At 46.2% G+C, this 19,214-nt stretch overlaps 1 protein-coding gene across 1 annotated transcript in view; it reads left to right on the top strand.

Annotated features, from left to right (window-relative positions):
- LOC122692573 (immunoglobulin superfamily member 1-like) overlaps positions 1 to 19,214 on the top strand; it is a 183,803-nt gene that overhangs the window by 80,924 nt on the left and 83,665 nt on the right. The window contains 1 exon segment of the mRNA XM_043900268.1: positions 4,527 to 4,805. Within this exon segment, the coding sequence (XP_043756203.1) occupies positions 4,527 to 4,805 (279 nt within the window).

Below are 19,214 nucleotides of genomic sequence, written 5' to 3'. Positions count from 1 at the left end.
ATAAACACCAATACAGTATACTAACACATTTATATGGAATTCAGAAAGATGGTAACGATAAGCCTATATACAAGACAGAAAAAGAGACCGAGATGTATAGAACAGACCTTTGGACTCTATGGGAGAAGGCGAGGATGGGATGATCTGAGAGAACGGCATCAAAACATGTATATTATCAAGTGTGAAACAGATCGCCAGTCCAGGTTGGATGCATGAGACAAGTGCTCCAGGCTGGTGCAACGGGAAGACCCAGAGGGATGGGATGGGGAGGGAGGTGGGAGGGGGGGTTCAGGATGGGGAACACATGTAAATCCATGGCTGATTCATGCCAATGTATGGCAAAACCCACTACAATATTGTGAAGTAATTAGCCTCCAATTAATAAAAATAAATGAAAAAAAAAAAGAAAAAAGAAAAGATTCATGTGCTGTTCATAGCAGCACAATGTACAATAGCCAAGACATGGGAACAGCCTAGATGTCCATCGACAGAAGAATGGATAAAGAGGATGTTGTATATGCCTATACACACACACAATGGAATACTACTCAGACATTTAAAAAATTAAGTCATGAGATTTGCAGCAGCATGGGTGGACCGGAAGATTAACATAGTAAGTAAAGTAAGACAGAAAGAGAAAGACAATTATCATGTGATATCACCCATCTGTGGAATCTAAAAGGCACGTATCTGTGCAACAGAAACAGAATCACAGACATAGAGAGCAGGTTTGTGGTTGCCAAGGAGGGATGGATTGGAAGTTTGGGATTCGCAGATGAAATCTATTTATACATAAAATGTATAAACAATGAGGTCCTACAGTATGACACAGGGGATTCTATTCATCATCTTGCTGTAAATCATAATGGAAGCTACATAGCAGATCTGAACTATACTTCAATAAATTTTTTTTAATTTAAAAAAATTTGAGATTTGTATACCTGCAATGAAAGAGTACATGGCAGTAAAAATGCACAAACTGAAACAACAAAGAATACAGATCAATTTTGAAGCATGATATTAAGTAAATAAAAGGAAATTTAAGAACCCTGACTGTACTCTTACTCCCTTACATACCTAAAAATCAAGAGGAGACCACATTTATTACCTAGGGAGCATGACTAATCTAAACATCCCCACTCCTAGCAAATTGCTGCAGAATCACTGCCCTTACTGAGGTTCTATCATGTCCATGAACAAATGCTGACCTGGGTGTGTGTCTGCCCTTGGAATCCTGAAACAGATGGAAAATTTTGTCCTGGTTTGGAACTGATTGTTGAGGACACGTCCCTCACTCAAGCATTCTGGAGCTTGGAAGTCTCTCCTTTACACATTTTTATGTACAAAGCAAGGTTGTCCACCTTTTCTGGCAAAACAATTCCACACTCTCCAAAAAAAACCCCACAATCATCTTACACACATATTTTGTGTGTGTACACTTGTGATCCTTGGATTGGAAAGGAAGAGAGACAGAAAGAGTGTGTGTGTGCAAAGTTTCCACTCATAGTCAGGAAATAATTTCAGATAAAAAGAATAGTCAGGAGAAGACAAATATCACATGATATCACTTACTGGTGATATCTAAGAAAAGTGAACTGATTTACAAAGCAGATTCACAGAGAATGAACTTATGGTTACCAGGTGGGATGGTGGGTGGGGTGAAGGATAGATTGGCAGTTTGGCTTTGACATATACACATGGCTTTATTTAAAATGGATGATTGACAAGGACCTACTGGATAGCACAGGGAACTCTGCTTAATATTCCATAACTAGCTAAGTGAGAGAAGAATTTGAAAACCAATAGAGGCATGTCTATGTATAACTGAATCACCTTGTTGTACACCTGAAACTGATAGTTTCTTAATCACCTATACTCCACCTCAGAATTTTTACAAAATGTTCAAAGAGCCATAATACGCATGTCTCCTTCTCTTATAAGAATGCAGAATCAAAGTCTCTATTAATGAGTCCTTAATTGGCAACCTGCACTGAGCCTGAAATACGAAGTGGGCACCTGTGATTTCTCTACTGCAAAGAGTTATGGGTAATGACACTTATCATGAGATTGGGGAAAGCATCCTCTCTGGTATATAGTGGATTTCTTCAGAAGGGCTATCCTTCTTATGAAGAACATCTTTTAAAGCATTTTTGTTTTATCAGGGCAACATACCATCTCCTAAGTAAAAGCATGAGAGGATTATTGGAATTCTTGGACATTCTGTTTAATTATATTTGTTTACTCTGCACTGAACCCCATGGTTTCTTTTATAGAGAATGAGTAACAACATGTCAACCAGGAAAATGAATTCCAGGTTACATGATTGAAAAAAAATTCTTTTATATTCAAGAGCAGAGAGGCCTTAGAAATCTTTGCTGAAAATAAATCAGTGTGTTTTTTTGTTTTTTTTTTTTTTTTCTCCTGTGGTTAGCATTACACAGTAAGCAGTTAGTAACCCTGCAAATTTTTTTTGGCTGGACTTCATGGCTTGGGGGATCTCATCTTAGTTCCCAAACCAGGAATTGAACTTGGGCGTTCAGCAGTGAAGTCAGGGAGTAGCCACTGGACCATCAGGGAATTCCCAGACCTGCACAACTGAAGCAGAACTCATCATCAAAAGAAGGAAAGGAACTGAGTCAATCTTTCTTCAAACAAGATATTCATAGAAACTAAGCCTCTCAGGTGTTAAAGAATCTGCCTGCAATGCAGGAGACCCGGGTTTGAATCATGGGTTGGGAAAATCCCCGGGAGAGGAAATGGTAACCCACTCCAGATTTCTTGCATGAGCAGTCCCATGGACAGAGGAGCCTGGTGGGATACAATCCATTGGGTCGCAGAGGTTGGACACCACTTTGCAACTAAACCACCACCACCAAAACGGTATACACTGACACTGTTACTACTTCCTGAAGGCAGCAAGACCTGTTCAAATCCTCCTCAGTCCATGGTGTTTAGGGAAACAAAACTGACCCTCATGTCACGAGGCCTGCTCAGTGACGAGGCTCAGACAGACGTCCATCCCAGGTGTGAGAAGAGGCTGCCCATCTTACCCTGTGACAGGCACCAGGCTGACTGTATGAACAACACCGCCCGCCTTCCGCGTCCTGTGACTCGGTCAGCTTTGCTCAGTCCTGCCTCCTGCCTCACAGAAGCAGAGCCATGTGCCCCACACTCCTCAGCCTCCTGAGTCTCGGTAAGTTCAGAAAAACCCGGTAGGAGAGGTTTATGGTGGAAATCCTGGGTCTTCACACCACTGACCAGGTTCCCTGGATGAGGGTGCAAGGAGCGTGGGGTCCATCGGGACAAGCCATCTCTGACGGGCTTTTCCTTCTAGGATTCTCTGTGAGTCTGAGGATCTGGGCAGCTGTGGGTGAGTCCTCCCCACCCCTTATTTCTGTGTTGAGCAGAGCAGGCGGGGCTGAGGCAGATGACACTGGGGGACAGGGTGAGACCCCTGTCAGTACAGTGAGAGCCGTGTGCCCTGTGGATCCCAGGTCCTCCTATTGGCCTTGATACTCACCTTCACTCTCCCCAGAGGTTAGCCCAGCTCTGGACTCTGGACCTGAAGGCACAGTGTGAAGTCTGGGAGGTGGGAGCTGGGCCCCCTGACTGCCATTTCTATCATGAGAGGGAGCGAGGGGCTGCAGCCCACAGACCCCTCTCCAACAAGGTGGCATCTCCAACCGGCCCTTCACAACAGGATCTGCAGGACTGCCCACTAGACCTGACCCCAGGGGAGGGGCTGGGCATCAGGCAGGGCCACCTGAACCTGGTCCCACATTTGATGGAGGCTAGCTAACAAAGGAGCAGGGTTCATGGTTTCCTTCATTCTTTTCAGTCAGGTGGCTTTTTCACTTCTTAGTTGTGTTACTGTAAGTTACTCAGTCATATCCAACTCTTCCCCACCCCATGATCTGTAGCTCACCAGGCTCCTCTGTCCATGGGATTCTCCAGGCAAGAATACTGGAGGTGGCTGCCATTTCCTTGCCCAGGGGATCTTGCCAGCTGAGAGACTGTACCCTGCTCTCCTGCATTGCCGGAAGATTTTCTACCCTTTGAGCTACAACAAATGCAACAGGGAAGTCCTTTCACTTCTTTTCCATGCATCAATTTCTCTGTGGTGTTTTCTTTAGCCTGCATCGTGCAGCTTGCAGGATCTTAGTTCCCTGATCAGGGATCAACCTGGGCCCTTAGTAGAGAAAGTGCTGAGTCCTAACCACTGGACCCACAGGGAATCCCCAGTGTTTTGTGTTTTGAGAGAAAATTTCTCAAAATTTTGTCAACCCAAGGAATGATTCTTCTCCTGAGAAGAATCACCTCTGAGAATCATATTCTTAGAACCTCCATGATGTCCATCTGGGATGACTGTGTCTCTGTCTGACCCCAAGCCCGATTCTTGAGCTTCAAGGGGATGCAGTTTAGGGGAGGAGAGCTGGAAGAATTGAAGGGGGAGTGCCCATGAGGGCAGGGGGGAGAGGAGACTCTTCCTATTTTCCTCTCAATGCCTGTGCCTCCATCTCTCCTAGGTGAATATGAGAAGCCCTCTTTGTCAGCCTGGCCAAGCCCCGTGGTTCCCTTAGGACAGACTGTGACTCTTCGGTGTCACTCCTGTTCTCCATTTGCAATATTCAGACTGTTCAAAAGAGATGGGACCAGTTTGCCCGAGCTCCAGGGACATCATGTCAACACCTTCACCCTTGGCCCGGTGACCAGAGAACATGCTGGATCCTACACATGTTCTGGATTCTACTGGTCTCTCTCTGTGTGGTCCACACACAGTGACCCCCTGCAGATTGTGGTCACAGGTAGTAGGGGTCCAGCCAGCCCGGGACGGCCGAGCCTGCAGGCAATCCTACCCTAGATCCACATGCCAGTGCACCCATGGCTACTCAGGATTCCGAGTCAGGAGCGAACCAGTGAAAGAGATCCCACTCTGAGAGTTTAAACTCAGGGTGTTGAATAGATGGATGGCGTGCCCCAGAGCAAGAAGGAGGAGCATCCCTCGGCATTAGTTAGACAGGATGCGGCCACTGCCTGCCAGCAGGGAGGATGGGAACGACCCTGATCCAGCACCTGCCACCCAGTAGGGAGCTGTAGTGCCCTGTGAAGGAGCTGGAACCCCAGGGAGGAGTCTCAAAAATGTCTTTAGAGGCATGAGGTGGGATCACAGATGGGTTCCATTTTTTCTCCACTGCCTTCCTAATGGAGTGAGAAGAATCCCATAGAAACCACAATGATGCCAGTCATCACCCACGTTATGAGATATATGTGAAGGGAGACAGGGTATCCATCCTGAGAAACACCCTAGCCCCTCAAATGCAAATTAGGGATGGGAAGAGGCTGAGAGCATGGCAACCCACTCCAGTATTCTCACCTGGAGAATCTCATGGACAGAGGAGCCTGGCAGGCTACAGTCCCTGGGGTCCCACAGAGTCAGACATGAGTGGAGTGACTGAGTATGCATGCATGAAGCTGAGAGCAGATTCAACAGCTAAAGAGTTTAGAATAAACACAGAGGAGGCTGGAGGTCTTGAGCAAAGAGAAAGAGAAAAGCATGAGCCAGAGCCTGAGAACAAGGCTAGAGAGAATGCAACAGAAGAGACAGGAAGGGTAATTGGCTCTGCTGGTTCATAAGAACATTTCTCACACCTTCAGATGTCAGTGGAAGCGCTGAGGTGGGGTGGCCACTGAAGCTCACAACCTCTTTTCTCTTAGGTGTGTTCACAAAACCATCCATCTCAGCCCACCCAGGACCCCTCGTGCAGGAGGGAGGGCATGTGACCCTTCGCTGTCACTCACCGCTGTCATTTGACAAGTTTATCCTGCACCAGGAAAACAGCACAGGGCATTTCCAGAGACATAGAGAGACGTTCACGGGCGGGCATGCCTCAGCTGACTTCTTCATTGGCCCCATGACCTCGGGGAGTGCGGACACCTACCGATGCTCAGGCTCTCTCAGCCACTCCCCCTATGAGTGGTCAGCCCCGAGTGACCCCGTGGACATCGTCATCACAGGTGAGTGTGGCCAGACCAGTCCCCTCTGCTGTCTGTGTCACAGAAGGTCTGGTGTCCAGTCCAGCATCAGTACCGGGAGACAATGACAGGCGTGCAGAGACACTCAGAAACTCTGGAGAGGGAACAAGCCAGAGAGAGAGAGGAGGTGTGAATTCGGAAGGAAAAGAGAACAGAGTACCTGCCATGTGCTAAAGAGAAGACACAGCCGGTGACAGAGTGAAGGAGCAAGAACGTGAAAGAACGAACAATGGAGAAAGATGTACCACAGCAGGGACCCGGACTGTTCCCGGCTCAGGCAGCCAACGATCGTTGGTTAAGGGGTTGGTTTCCCACCTTCACGTCAGAGCTCCCTTCCTCTGTCAGGAGCACTGTGGTACCAGACGCCCTTGCAGTCTGGCCCCTGGGTGGTCAGGACGGAGGTCGACACCTTGAAGTTGCTCAGCCTTGTGGTTTAACGCGTCCTTCTGCACAAAGAGGAAGGAGTTCTCCCTGCCAACCCTTCCCACTAAGGAGTCCCTTCCAGCCCCTGGGGGTGGGCAGGGCAGTACTGAATATGCCCTCAAATTTGAAGTGGTCAAAGATCCAATGAGATGCTGGCAATCTCCCGGCCATAAAGTCTGCTTCTGGGTCAACACAATGTTTTCTGATGGTCCCAGCAGAACCTAATAGGTTCCGGCTTTCAAGAGAACCCCACATATTTTTGACTTTTAAAGTATATTTTTTCGTATTCATTTTTGTTGAAGTCTAGTTGATTTACGATGTTGTTAATTCCTGTTGTACATAAGACTGATTTAGTTGTTCATATGCATATATTTCTTTTCAAAGAAAGGATAGTAAATGACAGACCATTATTAAAATTATGTTAGAATTTGTCCCTGTGCTGGGTATCCCTTGCTGTGGGGCTTTCTCTCCTGGCGGTGGGCGGCCTCTCATTGCAGCGCTTCTCTTGTTGCACACTTTGGGCTCTAATTCTAGATTTAGGAGCAGAGTTACTTTATGCTCTAATATCAAGGTCTCTTCCTTCCAGGTCTGTCCAAGAAACCCTCTCTCTCAGCCCAGGTGGGCCCCGTGGTGAGGTCAGGAGAGAACGTGACCTTGCTCTGCAGCTCCGAGAGTGCCTTTGACCAGTTCCATCTGCTCAGGGAGGGGGAGAACCTTGGGCGCCCGCTCGCTGAAGGCCGGGGCCCCCGAGGAGCACTCCAGGCAGCGTTCCCTCTGGGTCCTGGGACCCCAGCCTACAGTGGGGCCTACAGGTGCTACGGCTCCTTCACTCACTCTCCCTACTCATGGTCAGACGCAAGCGACCCCCTGCTCCTGTCTGTCAGAGGTGAGGACCCTCCTCCTGGCTCAGCTTTCTTGTTGCTGTTCAGTCACTAAGTTGTGTCCAACTCTTTGCGACCCCATGGGCTGCAGCATGACAGACTCCTCTGTCCTTCACTATCTCCCCTTCATGGATCACAGCCTTGTCATGATGAAGGTGCTTGTGTAACTCAATGAAGCTATGAGCCATGTTGTGCAGGGCCTCCCAAGACTGACAGGTCATAGAGAAGAGTTCTGACCAAAGCTGGTCCCCTGAAGGAGGAAACAGCAACCCATTGCAGTATTCTTGTTTCCAGAGTGCCAAGAAGTGTCCCATGCTTTACAGTACATGAAATCACTTTGTTTTGGTCAAGAAGTCCGTTTGGCTTTTTCCATAACATCTTACTCTATCACTGGGCTCTATCTCAAGGGCCCTGTGCTGGTGTCAGGGGAACCTTAGGGCTTCGGGAGAAATAGAGGCAATGAGAACCAGAGAGAAAGAGAGATGGTCGGTGGCATCTCATCCCTCTTCTACCTCCTATATGGATGCTTCTCATCAGAGTTCTGTCTAATCAGGCAAATAAAGAAAAGGGTAAGGGTAGACCCAGGAGGAGGAAAGGCTGGGCTGATTTGGGAGGATCAGAGATTGCATTGGGCCCTTGCACTTAATGTTTTCCCAGAGGCACCTCTGACATACAGGTGATTTCCCAGTTAAGGAGCATAGATACTCAGTCCTGGAGCAGAAATAACGTCTCTTGCTTAGAGTTGTCTTTCTTCACCAGAGATACTCTTCCCACCTCCTTTCACCATCTCTTCTCCAGGATGGTGGGTCTACTCAACACATTCACGGGGAGGAACCAGAAGCTCTCCCCTCCCCCATCAGTGCTCTGAGGGATCACAGAGTCCAGCACAGGCAGGAGGTCAACCTTCCAGAAAGAACAGTCCTCCTTTGGTGGGGTGAGGAAGGTTACTGGCTCACCCCTTCTGTCTTTTTTCTCCTAGGTTCCACTACAAGTACTTGCCCTTCACCCATGGATGCACACACCACAGAAGGTAAGCAAGAAGGTCTCCTATCTCAGCAAATTTCTAAGAAGACATAGGGGTCCTATGTAAGTGCTGGCTCTGCCAGTTCCCAGCACTGCGATGTTGAGCTTCTCAACATCCATCTCAAGTCAGCATTTGACACTGAGGTGGGCATGAGAACCAGAGGGGGCATTGAGATCCTGGGACTGGGAATTTCTAAATTGAAGATAATTGGTCAGAGTGACCTAATATCATGCCCAAGCGAGATGCTTACCCTCCCTCCACCAGAATCTTAGGGGATGGATGGGGGTGAAAAGTGGAGAATTTGAGGGAGCACCTTACAGATGTTATTCCTCTGTTAGTGTTTTATGAACAAAGAATTCCACATTCAGAAATAAAGTTGTCATATCTTCTTGAGGATTCTGTTCCAGGTATATGTGGATGAGGGGGAAATGTATTGATGATTAAAGGGGTCTGCATTCATGGAAAAACACCATGCCTTGACGTGAGGGAGCAGCGAAAAACTGCATTGGTGCCCAGCGGACCTTGGTTCAGACCTCTGCTGGTCTTGCACGGCCTCTTTACTTCATCCATGCTAGCATCTCTGCTGGATGCTTTGGTACCTCCTGGGAAGTGGAGACCATAAGTGATCAGGTTGACAGATGCTGACAGTTTGACGCAAGGATAAAATAAAACCAGTGTGTAGGGGCACAGTGTATGCAATGAAAAACCAGACCTTCCCTTTTTCTGTTGACAGAAGCAGGGTTTCCTGAAGAACGCTCCAGTGTGCTGTACATCATCCTTGGGCTTGCCATAGCCTTCACGTCTACCAGCATCTTCCTCGCTGCTCTTGTCTGTCACTGGTGTTCTACCCAAAATCGTAAGCCTGAAGGTTGTGAGCTCAGCATCATCTGACCCAGAGGGAGGTGGGCTCATAGCAGAGAATGAGGTTTTCACTTCCCACAGGTTAAAACTGGTTTCCAGTGTTGTTATCTCTGAGGGAACATCTTCCAGAGACCCATGGAACCCTGTTCTTTTTATGAAAATATGTGTTGATTTATTCTTGGCTGCATCAGGTCTTTGCAGCAGCATGGGGGATCCTCATTGCAGTCTGGGGTGTGGTTCAGGCTCCAGAGCTCGTGCGCTCAGCTGTTGCAGCACGTGGGGCTTAGTTGCTTCAAGACACATGGGATCATAGATCTCCCACCAAGGCTAGAACCCAGGCTGCCTGCACTGGAAGATGGACACTTAATCTCTGGACACCGGGGACATTCCAAGCCCTGTTCTTCCCCTCAACTACAACCATCTGTTCTTCTCCCCTACATGATCTTGGGAATCTGCTGGTATGCAGAAGAGAATGACCCATAATAGAAGACGTAGGATGGGTCTGTGTGTTTGCACAGTTTCCTGAGACAGTCCGTGAATGGATGGGCTTGTTGATGGAATGTTTTGTTTTTTATTTATTTATTGGAGTAGACAGACCCAGTACCAGAGGGCATACCCTTGTCTTTTTCTGGCTTTGATGTCCCCATCAAAGTTATGGAGGTCTGGGATAACTGCCTTCACCCGCAAGATCCTTGTCTCTCTTTCATTCACAGATATTGCCATTATGAAAGGAGAGCCCCAGGAAGATCGAGCAGTGAGCGGCGTGGTGAGTCCTCCCAGCCCAAACCCTTGCCATAGCATCGGCCTTTCCAATGCCCAATGTCCTAGCCTTTAAAGATCGCATCTCAGTCCATCATTCTCACCTCCTTCCTCTTAGGACTCTCCAGCAGAAGACGTGGTATATGCTCACTTGAACCTCGGGACCCTTTCTGAGAGACTGAATACTCCCACCCCCGTGAGCCCCATGCACCCCTTCCCTGAGCCCAGTATCTATGAGGAATTCAATGTAAAGAAAGACCATGCTGAACCCTGATCTGGCCCCAGGCTGTGAGCACACAAAGTGTTGCAAAGCAAAGCCTTAGATCTCTTTTTAAAGGGGTTCCTCCGTGGACACTCCTCCTCCTCCTCCAAAGCATCCCAGCAGCTCTGAGGTGAACAGTGGAGTCCAAGATTGCCAAATCATCTTCAAAAATCCCACAACCTCGAAGTAATCTCCTGTCTCTTCTAGGACTCCATTGTATCTATCTCACTGTTTGGGGAATGGTATAATCAATCACAAATACTGGGTCGGTTAATATGATCATCTTACTTTATCTAAAATTCAATAAAGCATTAAAAATCTGCCAGCTGATTCTTCAAATTATTCAGTTTAAAAAAAAACACAAAACCAATAAATAAGATGTCTATTCAGCAACGTTTTAAAAGGATGTACTTATTTACAAAACTGAAACAACCTTGTAGACTTAGAGAACAATCTTAGAGTTACAGAGGGGAAGGGTTGGGGGAGAGATAGACTGGGAGTTTAAGATTGACATGTGCTGTATTTAAAATAAAATGATTTCCATAAAAACTAATAAAAGCAATGCTAGATGGCCAAATAAATAGATGAAGTATATTCTGTTTGAGATATCCAGTGTGGTGGCACTACCTATATGAGCCTGGGTGTGTGCATGCTAATTCGATTCAGTCATGTCCGACTCTTTGCAATGGCATAGACAGTGTGAGGCTCGCTAGGCTCCTCTCTGCATGGGATTCTCCAGGCAAGAATCCTGGAGTGGGCAGCCATTCCCTTCTCGAGGGGATCTTCTTGACCCAGGGATGGAACCCACGTCTCTCATGTATCTTTCAATGGCAGGTGGATTCTTTACCACTGAGCCACCGGGGAAGCCCCCTCAATCTCTTCCCAGGCATGTGCACTTAGGCTGATGGCATTCCAGGGGTAGAAACAGGACAACAAGATCCCCCTCAGTCTGGATCTGCACTGGCCGATAAAGTAGTTGCCCAGCCACGCGGTGCAGACATTGACTCTACACGTATATGAAAAAAGCATTCAGTTCTTCAGTCACATCCACCACGTTTCAAGTGCTCAGCAGCGTCCTGTGGCCAGGTCCAGGGTGCTGGACAGAGCAGATGTTTAAAAAGTTCCATCATCACTGAGATTTCTACTGGACATTCCACTCCAGATCACTGAGGCCTGCAGAGAGAACACTTGCCCCAGGGAGGCTTTGCACGTGTTGTGTGAATCCATCGATATTTGCACGTTTTGTCTTTTTTGCTTCTTGCACCAAAGCCAAGGATTTGAGAATCTTGTGCCTCTTAAGTTATCAGCTGGTGGCACGATGTGGCTTGGCTCACCCAAGAGGAGAGCTGAAGGATAACACCATGAGGACCCCGGTGTGAACTGAGCTGGCAAATAGGGCGAAGATGAAGCTCCACGGAGCCTTAGTTGCTCATTGAGCTCTCCGTGTGTGATCTTTCTCCTGGCTTAGAACTAAACTACCCAAGAACTGTTTTACCAAGAGAAATGTCAGGATCACTACAAATGAAGACAAGGAGGAGCGTCCTTTCCTGTTGCTACTGTCAGTGAGCACATACCACACGGCTGTGTGATATATCTGAACATGCAATCATTCCATAATATATATAAGTCAGGTCACTAGCTTGGACACCATAGGGCTGTATGTCAATTATAACTCAATGAAACTGGATAGATAGATAATATATGTGCTCAGTTGCTTGGTCATGTCCAGCTCCTTGCAACCCTTTGGACTGAAATGTTATAGGATCCTCTTTCCATGGGGTTCTCCAAGCAAGAATATTGGAGTGGTGACCTCCCTGGTGGCTCAGACAGTAAAGCATCTGTCTACAATGCGAGAGACCAGGGTTCAATCCCTGAGTGGGGAAGATCTCCTGAAGAAGAAAAGGGTAACCCACTCCAGTATTCTTGCCCAGAAATTCCCAGGGACGGAGGAGCCTGCTTGGCTACAGTCCATGGGGTCGCAAGGAGCTGGACACAACTGAGTGACTTCACTTTCACTTCACATTGCATTTCATTCTCCATGATGATATGTAGATAGATAGATCAATAGATTTCAGTGGTGGCTATACCACTTCCTGAGGTGGTTGATGACTTTAGCAGGCTATTTCCTGTCTTATTTGTATTTTGCTTCATGCAAGTATATCACATGTATTAATATATGGGTCTGTCCTTGATCAGGAACTCTGATGAGGACCATTCTAGTCTGAATCCTGGAGTCTCTGTTGGATGAAGAGGAGAGCAACATGCAGCATCAAAGGATGCTTTGAAGGGACAGAAATGACTCACATGCTTCACCTCAAGGGGACAGAGACACATCCTGCTTCTTACACACCCTGGCCTGTCCCTGGGAGAAGTAAAGCCTGCCTTCTGGGCCCGGAAGGAAGAGCTGTGCTCTCTTGTGAGAGCAGACTATACTTTGCAAATCTCCCCTGCCCCGCGGTTCACCAGGTCTCCGAGGGCATCGCTGGTGCCTCCACCCAACCAAGGCAGGGAGTGAAGGTCACACTCCACTCTTCGACTCTTACATCTTGTATTCAATCACGCAGTAAAAGAATTCACCCTCCAGGGTGCCCGTGACACATCCTGTCCTCTCAATCCACATAGTCCAGCCCACAACCACACCTGGATCCCAGCCATAACCTCCCTGGGTTCTGAGCTCAGACCCACACTCCCATCTCCAGTCCGCCCTCCACATTTCATCTTTCTAACTCACATTTCAGAATATGCTTTCTGCCCTGAATCCTTCCATGATGCCCACATCTTCAGGGCAATCTCCAAACTCTTCTACTTGAATTCCAGCCTGCTCATGCTCCTCCAGAGGTGACCCCCACTCCCCAATCTCAGGTCTCACCTTTTCTTCCCTCCTAATGATACTGCTGCAGTTACACCACACACACACACACACACACATGCAAACGTGCAGAAAATAGGCCATTTAACATTTGTGTGCTCTCTTATCTCAGCTCTTCTGAGAACACTCAGTTCAAAAAGTTCCTTTTCTCCTCCCAATCAAAAGTAGATGCAAAGGTAGACTCTGTCATTTCCATCACTAGTTAATGGGTTTTTGCATTATTAAGGGGCAATTTTCATAAGAAAAATCCATGTAAATCATTTAGAATGCTGGTTGACATGCCCATGTTGGAATAATTGAAGGTCAAGAATTATTCTTTTTTAATTAAAAAAAAATTACATTTATACACTCATTTCACTTTTCTCTGCAGTGGCTAATATAATGTGACCTTCATAAAGTTTTCTTATCATAGTCTTTTGCTTGTATATTCCATCTTTCTTAAAAATTAAACCATCATCCTTGAACAGTGGACAGCACTGTACATGCCCACCACCAACTCCCCATCCTCCCAGAGAGTGCCTGTGTCCCAGGGTCTAGGGAATGTTCTTTTCTTGTTAGAATGTACTCGCTCCTCCCGCATGGTGTCCACACCTCCTCAAGCAGCCTCTTCCCACAAGAACAGTGTAGCCATTGTTGTTCAGTCACTAAGTCATGTGTGACTTTTGTGACCATGGACTGCACCTCGCCAGGCTTATCTGTCCTTCATTATCTCCCAGAGTTTGCTCAAACTCAAGTCCATTGAGTCAATCATGCCATCCAACCATCTCATCCTCTGTCGCCCTCTTCTCTTGCCTGAATCTTTCCCAGCGTCAGGGTCTTTTCCATTACTCAGTTCTTTGCATCATGTGGTCAAATTATTGCAGCTTCAGCTTCACCGTCAGGTCTACCAATGAATACTCTCAGGGTTGATTTCCTTTAGGATTGATGGGTTTGATCTCCTTGCTGTCCAAGGGACTCTCAAGAATCTTCTCCAGCACCACAGTCTAAAAGAATGTTCTTCAGTGCTTGGCCTTCTTTACGTCCAACTCTCACATCCGTATATGCCTATTAGGAAACCATAGCTTTGACTATAAGGACCTCTGTTGGAACAGTGATTTCTAATACACTGTGGAGGTTTGTCACAGCTTTTCTTCCCAGGAGAAAGGTCTTTTAATTTCATGGCTGCAGTTACTATCTGCAGTAATTTTGGAGCCCAAGAAAAGAAAATCTGTCACTGTTTCAGTTTTTCCCACTTTTTTTTTTCTGCCATAAAGTGCTGGGACTAGAATTCATGAGCTTCATTTTTTTAGATGTTTACAGTGTAGATATAGACCCCAGGTATTCTCATAATTCTTCTTTTAAAAAAATAATTGAATATTAGCATTTGATGCCTGCATTCTGCAGAATCTCAGTTCTTCAAGGATCTACAGAAGATGGGTTTATCTGGGTCATGGGTGTATTTCTGCTGTGTGACACCAATGCCTGGGACAGAGTAGGTGCTCTGCAGTAATTTATTAACTGACCTAAGATGCAAAGTAATTTTCTGAAGGGGCCTGGGAAAATAAATTTCTGAATCCTAGCTGGAACCAAACTGCCTGGGGCTGAATCAGGACGAGAACCTGGGTCCCACCCTATAGAACAGGCAGTTAGACCTAGCATAAAGAGAAAGAGCTGAGACCTCAGGTCTGGTCTGAGAGGCCTCCTGAGCCCTGCCTGGAGACATCAGAGCCAGGTCCAGGGAGGGGCTGCCACCTTGCTGTGGGTCCACGGCCATGGGAACCCCAAGGGGTGGCAGCAACCCCCCAGGGACCACATGCTGTTTGTCCTCAAGGGCCCCGTGGTGTCCTCACCTGTACAGGGTGGGGTTGGGCTGTCTAGGCGCTCAGAGCTGCAGACATGCCTTCCATCCTCTCTGCGCTTCTCTGCCTCGGCCAGTTGTGGAGGGCAGGAGGGGACTGCAGGAGGGCAAGGGACGCCCACCCTCACCCCCAGTTCACAGGAATGTCAGGGCTCAGGGTGCTGGAGGGACCAGGGATCCTGATGGAGAGAGAATGAGCCCAGGCTTTCACTGGCAAACTGTCACTTCCAGGGCTGAGTCTGGGCCAGAGGACCCCGAACCCTGCAGGTGAGGCTTCCCAGGGCTCCTGGGTCCCCATGTCTCACTTCAGTCCCAGGAATCTGTGGGGGAGGAGGTGGGGGCACTGGGATCCTAGAGTGATGGTGGTGAAGCCTGGAAGGGCTCCTGAGCTGAGCCGGGGAGTGAGGGGTGGGGAGGTCCTGGGCTCAGCCTCTGACTTCCTTCCAGGGACTTTCGAGAAACTCACCATGTGGGCTGAGACTCTTTTGCGCCACTCAAGGTGCCCATGTGAATACACCGTGTGCAGAGTTGGAGTGTGAGCGTGAGTACACAGACCATCAGGGAGTATGCTGTAGTCGGCCTGCAGTATTTGGAGAAGGAAATGGCGACTCATTCCAGTATTCCTGCCTGGAAAATCCCGTGGACATTGGGGCCTGCCAGCCTACAGTCCATTAGGTGCAGAGAGTCAGACACGACTGAGTGAATTAGTTTTCTTTCGTTTTATTTAAAATTTATTTATTTTACTGGTTACATTTTCTAATCTCATAATGTATATACTTTATTGAAGTCTGGTTGACTTACAGTGTTTCAGGTGCACTGCAAGGTGATCTTCAGTTATACAAATACGCATACATTATTTTTCAGATTATTTTCCATTTTAGGTTATTGCAACATATTGACTGTGGTTCCCCGTGCTATACAGTAAATCTTTGCTGCTTGTTGCACATCTTTTTTAATTAGAAACCTAGCACTTCTATTCACACTTCTATTTTTAAATTTATGGTATATTCCACCTCAGGGCTCTGCTACATTGGCAGTGAAAGCATGATGCCAAAATCGAACCAGGTCCATGTTAAAAGTAAATGGAAAACAGTGGCAACGTGAATTGTGGGAGGAAATATTGAATCACATTATCTACTGCTGGGCTTCCCTGGTGACTCAGATGATAGAGAATCCTCCTGCAAGGCGGGAGACCTGAGCTCGATCCCTCGGTTGGGAAGATCCCCTGGACAAGGAAATGGCAACCCACCCCAGTAGTCTTGCCTGCAGAATTCCCATGGACAGAGGAACCTGGCGGGCTGCAGCCTGTGGGATACAAAGAGTCAGACATGACTGAGGGACTAAGACTATTCTCAAGGCTCTGAACTTGAAAGGTATTACACTTTCCCTTTCGTAAAGAGGTAAAAAGTGGCAGAACAGACAAAACCTGGTGTCTTGTCAGGGGCTTAGAGGGAGAGTATGACCAGACCTGCACGGACAGCTTTAAGAACAAAGGATTCCAAGATTAAAAGTTTTCCACAGTGGAGGGGACGTAATGATAACTATGGCTGATCCATGTTGATGTATGGCAGAAACTAACAATATTGCAGTTTTCCTTAAATTAAAAATAAATAAATTAAGGAGAAAAAAGTTTGCAACAGGACTTCCCTGATGGTCCAGTGGTTGGGAATCTGCCTGCAGATGTGGGGGACAGGGGCCTGATCCTGGGACTGGGAAGATTCCTCATGCCTCGGGCAGTTAAGCCCGTGGGCCACAAGCCCATGTGCCTAGAGCGGGTGCTCCACAACAAGAGAAGCCACGGTGATGAGAAGACCCTGCACCACAGCAAATAGGAGGCCTCCCTTCCTGCAACTAGAGAAAGCCTGTGCCCAGTACAGCCATTAGTGAATTAATTAAAGCATTGCAACAGCCAGCTACACCTCCTCCTCTTTTAGTGTGTGTGTGTGTCTGTGTGTGTTTGTGTGTGATGTAAGTATGAAACTGTGAGTTCACAGGTGGGTGTTTCATCTGTAATGTTCTCTCTTCTCCTTGGAATTTTCATGCCAATGGGCTAGCGTTATTCTACATTCACTAAACACTGTTTGACCATCCCTCTCACTCCCCAAAAAGCCCATCTAACTCAGGTAATATGATTCTTTGGGGCACAAGTTCGCCATCTCATTGGTCTGCTGGCTTTCCAGATAAAGTCACTATTCCTTTCCTGAAGTCCTCATCACTCCTTCCCTTGAAAACAACCTGAGGTTGGACTCAGAGCACATTCATGAGACATCAGCAGAGGTGTCGTTCATTTTAGACAAAATCCGTAGATGTCACTCTCACAATTGATATCTGTGGTTTAAAAGAAGATATGCAGATGGCCAACAGGCATATGGAAAGATGCTCAGCATTGCTCATTAGTAGAGAAAGGCCATTTGACACTGCGATGAGGTACCACCTCATACCGATCAGAATGGCCATCATTAAACAGTTGATGAACAATAGATGCTGGAGAGCATGTGGAGAAGTGGGAAACCCTCTTACACAGTTGGGGGAGTGTAAACTGGTGCAGCCACTGTGTAAAACAGTATGGAAGTTCCTCAAGAAAGTAAAAACAGAGTTTCCATATTATCCAACAATTCCAGTCCCGAGCATATATCTGGAATAAAACTATACCTTGAAAAGATTCATGCACCCCAGTGTTCAGAGCAGCAAAACTTACAATAGCCAAGACATGGGAACAGCCTAAATGTCCATCGACAGATGAATGAATAAATAAAATGGATATGCTTATACACAGAGAGAATGGAATACCACTCAGATTTAAAAAATGACATAATGTCATTTGCAGCAGCATGGATGGACCTGGAATTATCATATTAAGTGAAGTAGACAGAAAGAGGTAGACAATGTTCATGTGATATCACCCATCTGTGAAATCTAAAAACAACATATCAATGAAAGAGGAACAGACTCGCAGACATAGAGAACAGGCTTGTGGTTCCCAAGGGGGAGGAAAGGATTTGGAACTTGGGATTAGCAGATGAAACCTACTTTTACATAAAATGGATTAACACTGAGGTCCTACAGCATGGCACAGGGACTTCTACTCATGATCTTTCCATAAATGATAATACAAAAATATATATGTCAAGCTGAATCAACTTGCTGTACCACAGAAATGAAATACACTTGAAAATTTTTTTTTAATTTTAAAATTTGTGGTTTATATACTGCAATGAAATAATATATTGCAGTAAAGATGCACACACTGAAATGACAAAAAATATAGATCAACTCTGAAACATGATATTAAGTAAATAAAAGGAAATTTTAAGAAGAGTGATGGTATTGTTAGTCTTTTACATACATAATGATCAAGAGGAGATTAGATTTATTATTTAGGGAGCATCAGTAATGTTAACAACCCCCGACCCAAGCAAAATGGTGTGGAATCACTGCCCTTACTGAGGTTCTTTCCTGTCTATGAATAACAGCTGATTTGGGTGTATGGCTGCTCTTGGAGTCCGGAAACAGCTGGGCCATTTTGTCCCTGTTTGGAATTGATTGTTGTGGACACGCCTCTCACTCAAGCATTCTGGAGTTTGGAAGTCTCTACTTGACATATTTTGTGTTCATCTGAGTATGTAGTAAGCAAGGTTCTCCACCTTTTCAGGCAGAACAAATCCCCCTCCCAAAAAAACACCAAAGTCATCTTTACACACATTATCTTTGTGTACATGTGTGGTTCTTGGATTGGAAAGGGAGCAAGAGAGAGAGACAGAAAGGGTGTTGTGTGTGCAAAGTTTCCACTCACAGTCACGAAAGAATGTCAGATGAAGAAGAGTCAGAGAAAGACAAATCACATGATTTCGCTTATTTGTGACTTCTAACAAAATGAACTAATTTATAAAACAGATTCACAGAGAATGAACTTATGGATACCAGGGAGGATAGTGTCAGGGGGAGGTTAGATTGGAAGTTTGGGATTGACATATACACAAGGCTATATTTAAGATGGATGACCAACAAGGACCTACTGTTATAACAGAGAATTCTACTTAATATTCTGTAACTACCTAATTGGGAAAAGAATTTGAAAGCAATAGATGCATGTATATGAATAACTGAATCATTTTGTTGTACAGGTGAAGCTAACACAATTAGTCTCTTAATCACATATATTACAATATAGAATTTTTTAATATTTTCAAAGAGCCATAATATGCATGACTGTTCCTCTTATAAGAATGCAGAATCAAAGTCTCTATTAATGACTCTTTAATTGG

This window comes from Cervus elaphus, chromosome 4, assembly GCF_910594005.1.
Source record: "Cervus elaphus chromosome 4, mCerEla1.1, whole genome shotgun sequence".
NCBI classification, from domain to species: Eukaryota; Metazoa; Chordata; class Mammalia; order Artiodactyla; family Cervidae; genus Cervus; species Cervus elaphus.
The sequence above is the reverse complement of the archived record's forward strand: the minus strand, read 5'-3'. Positions and strand labels throughout refer to the sequence as shown.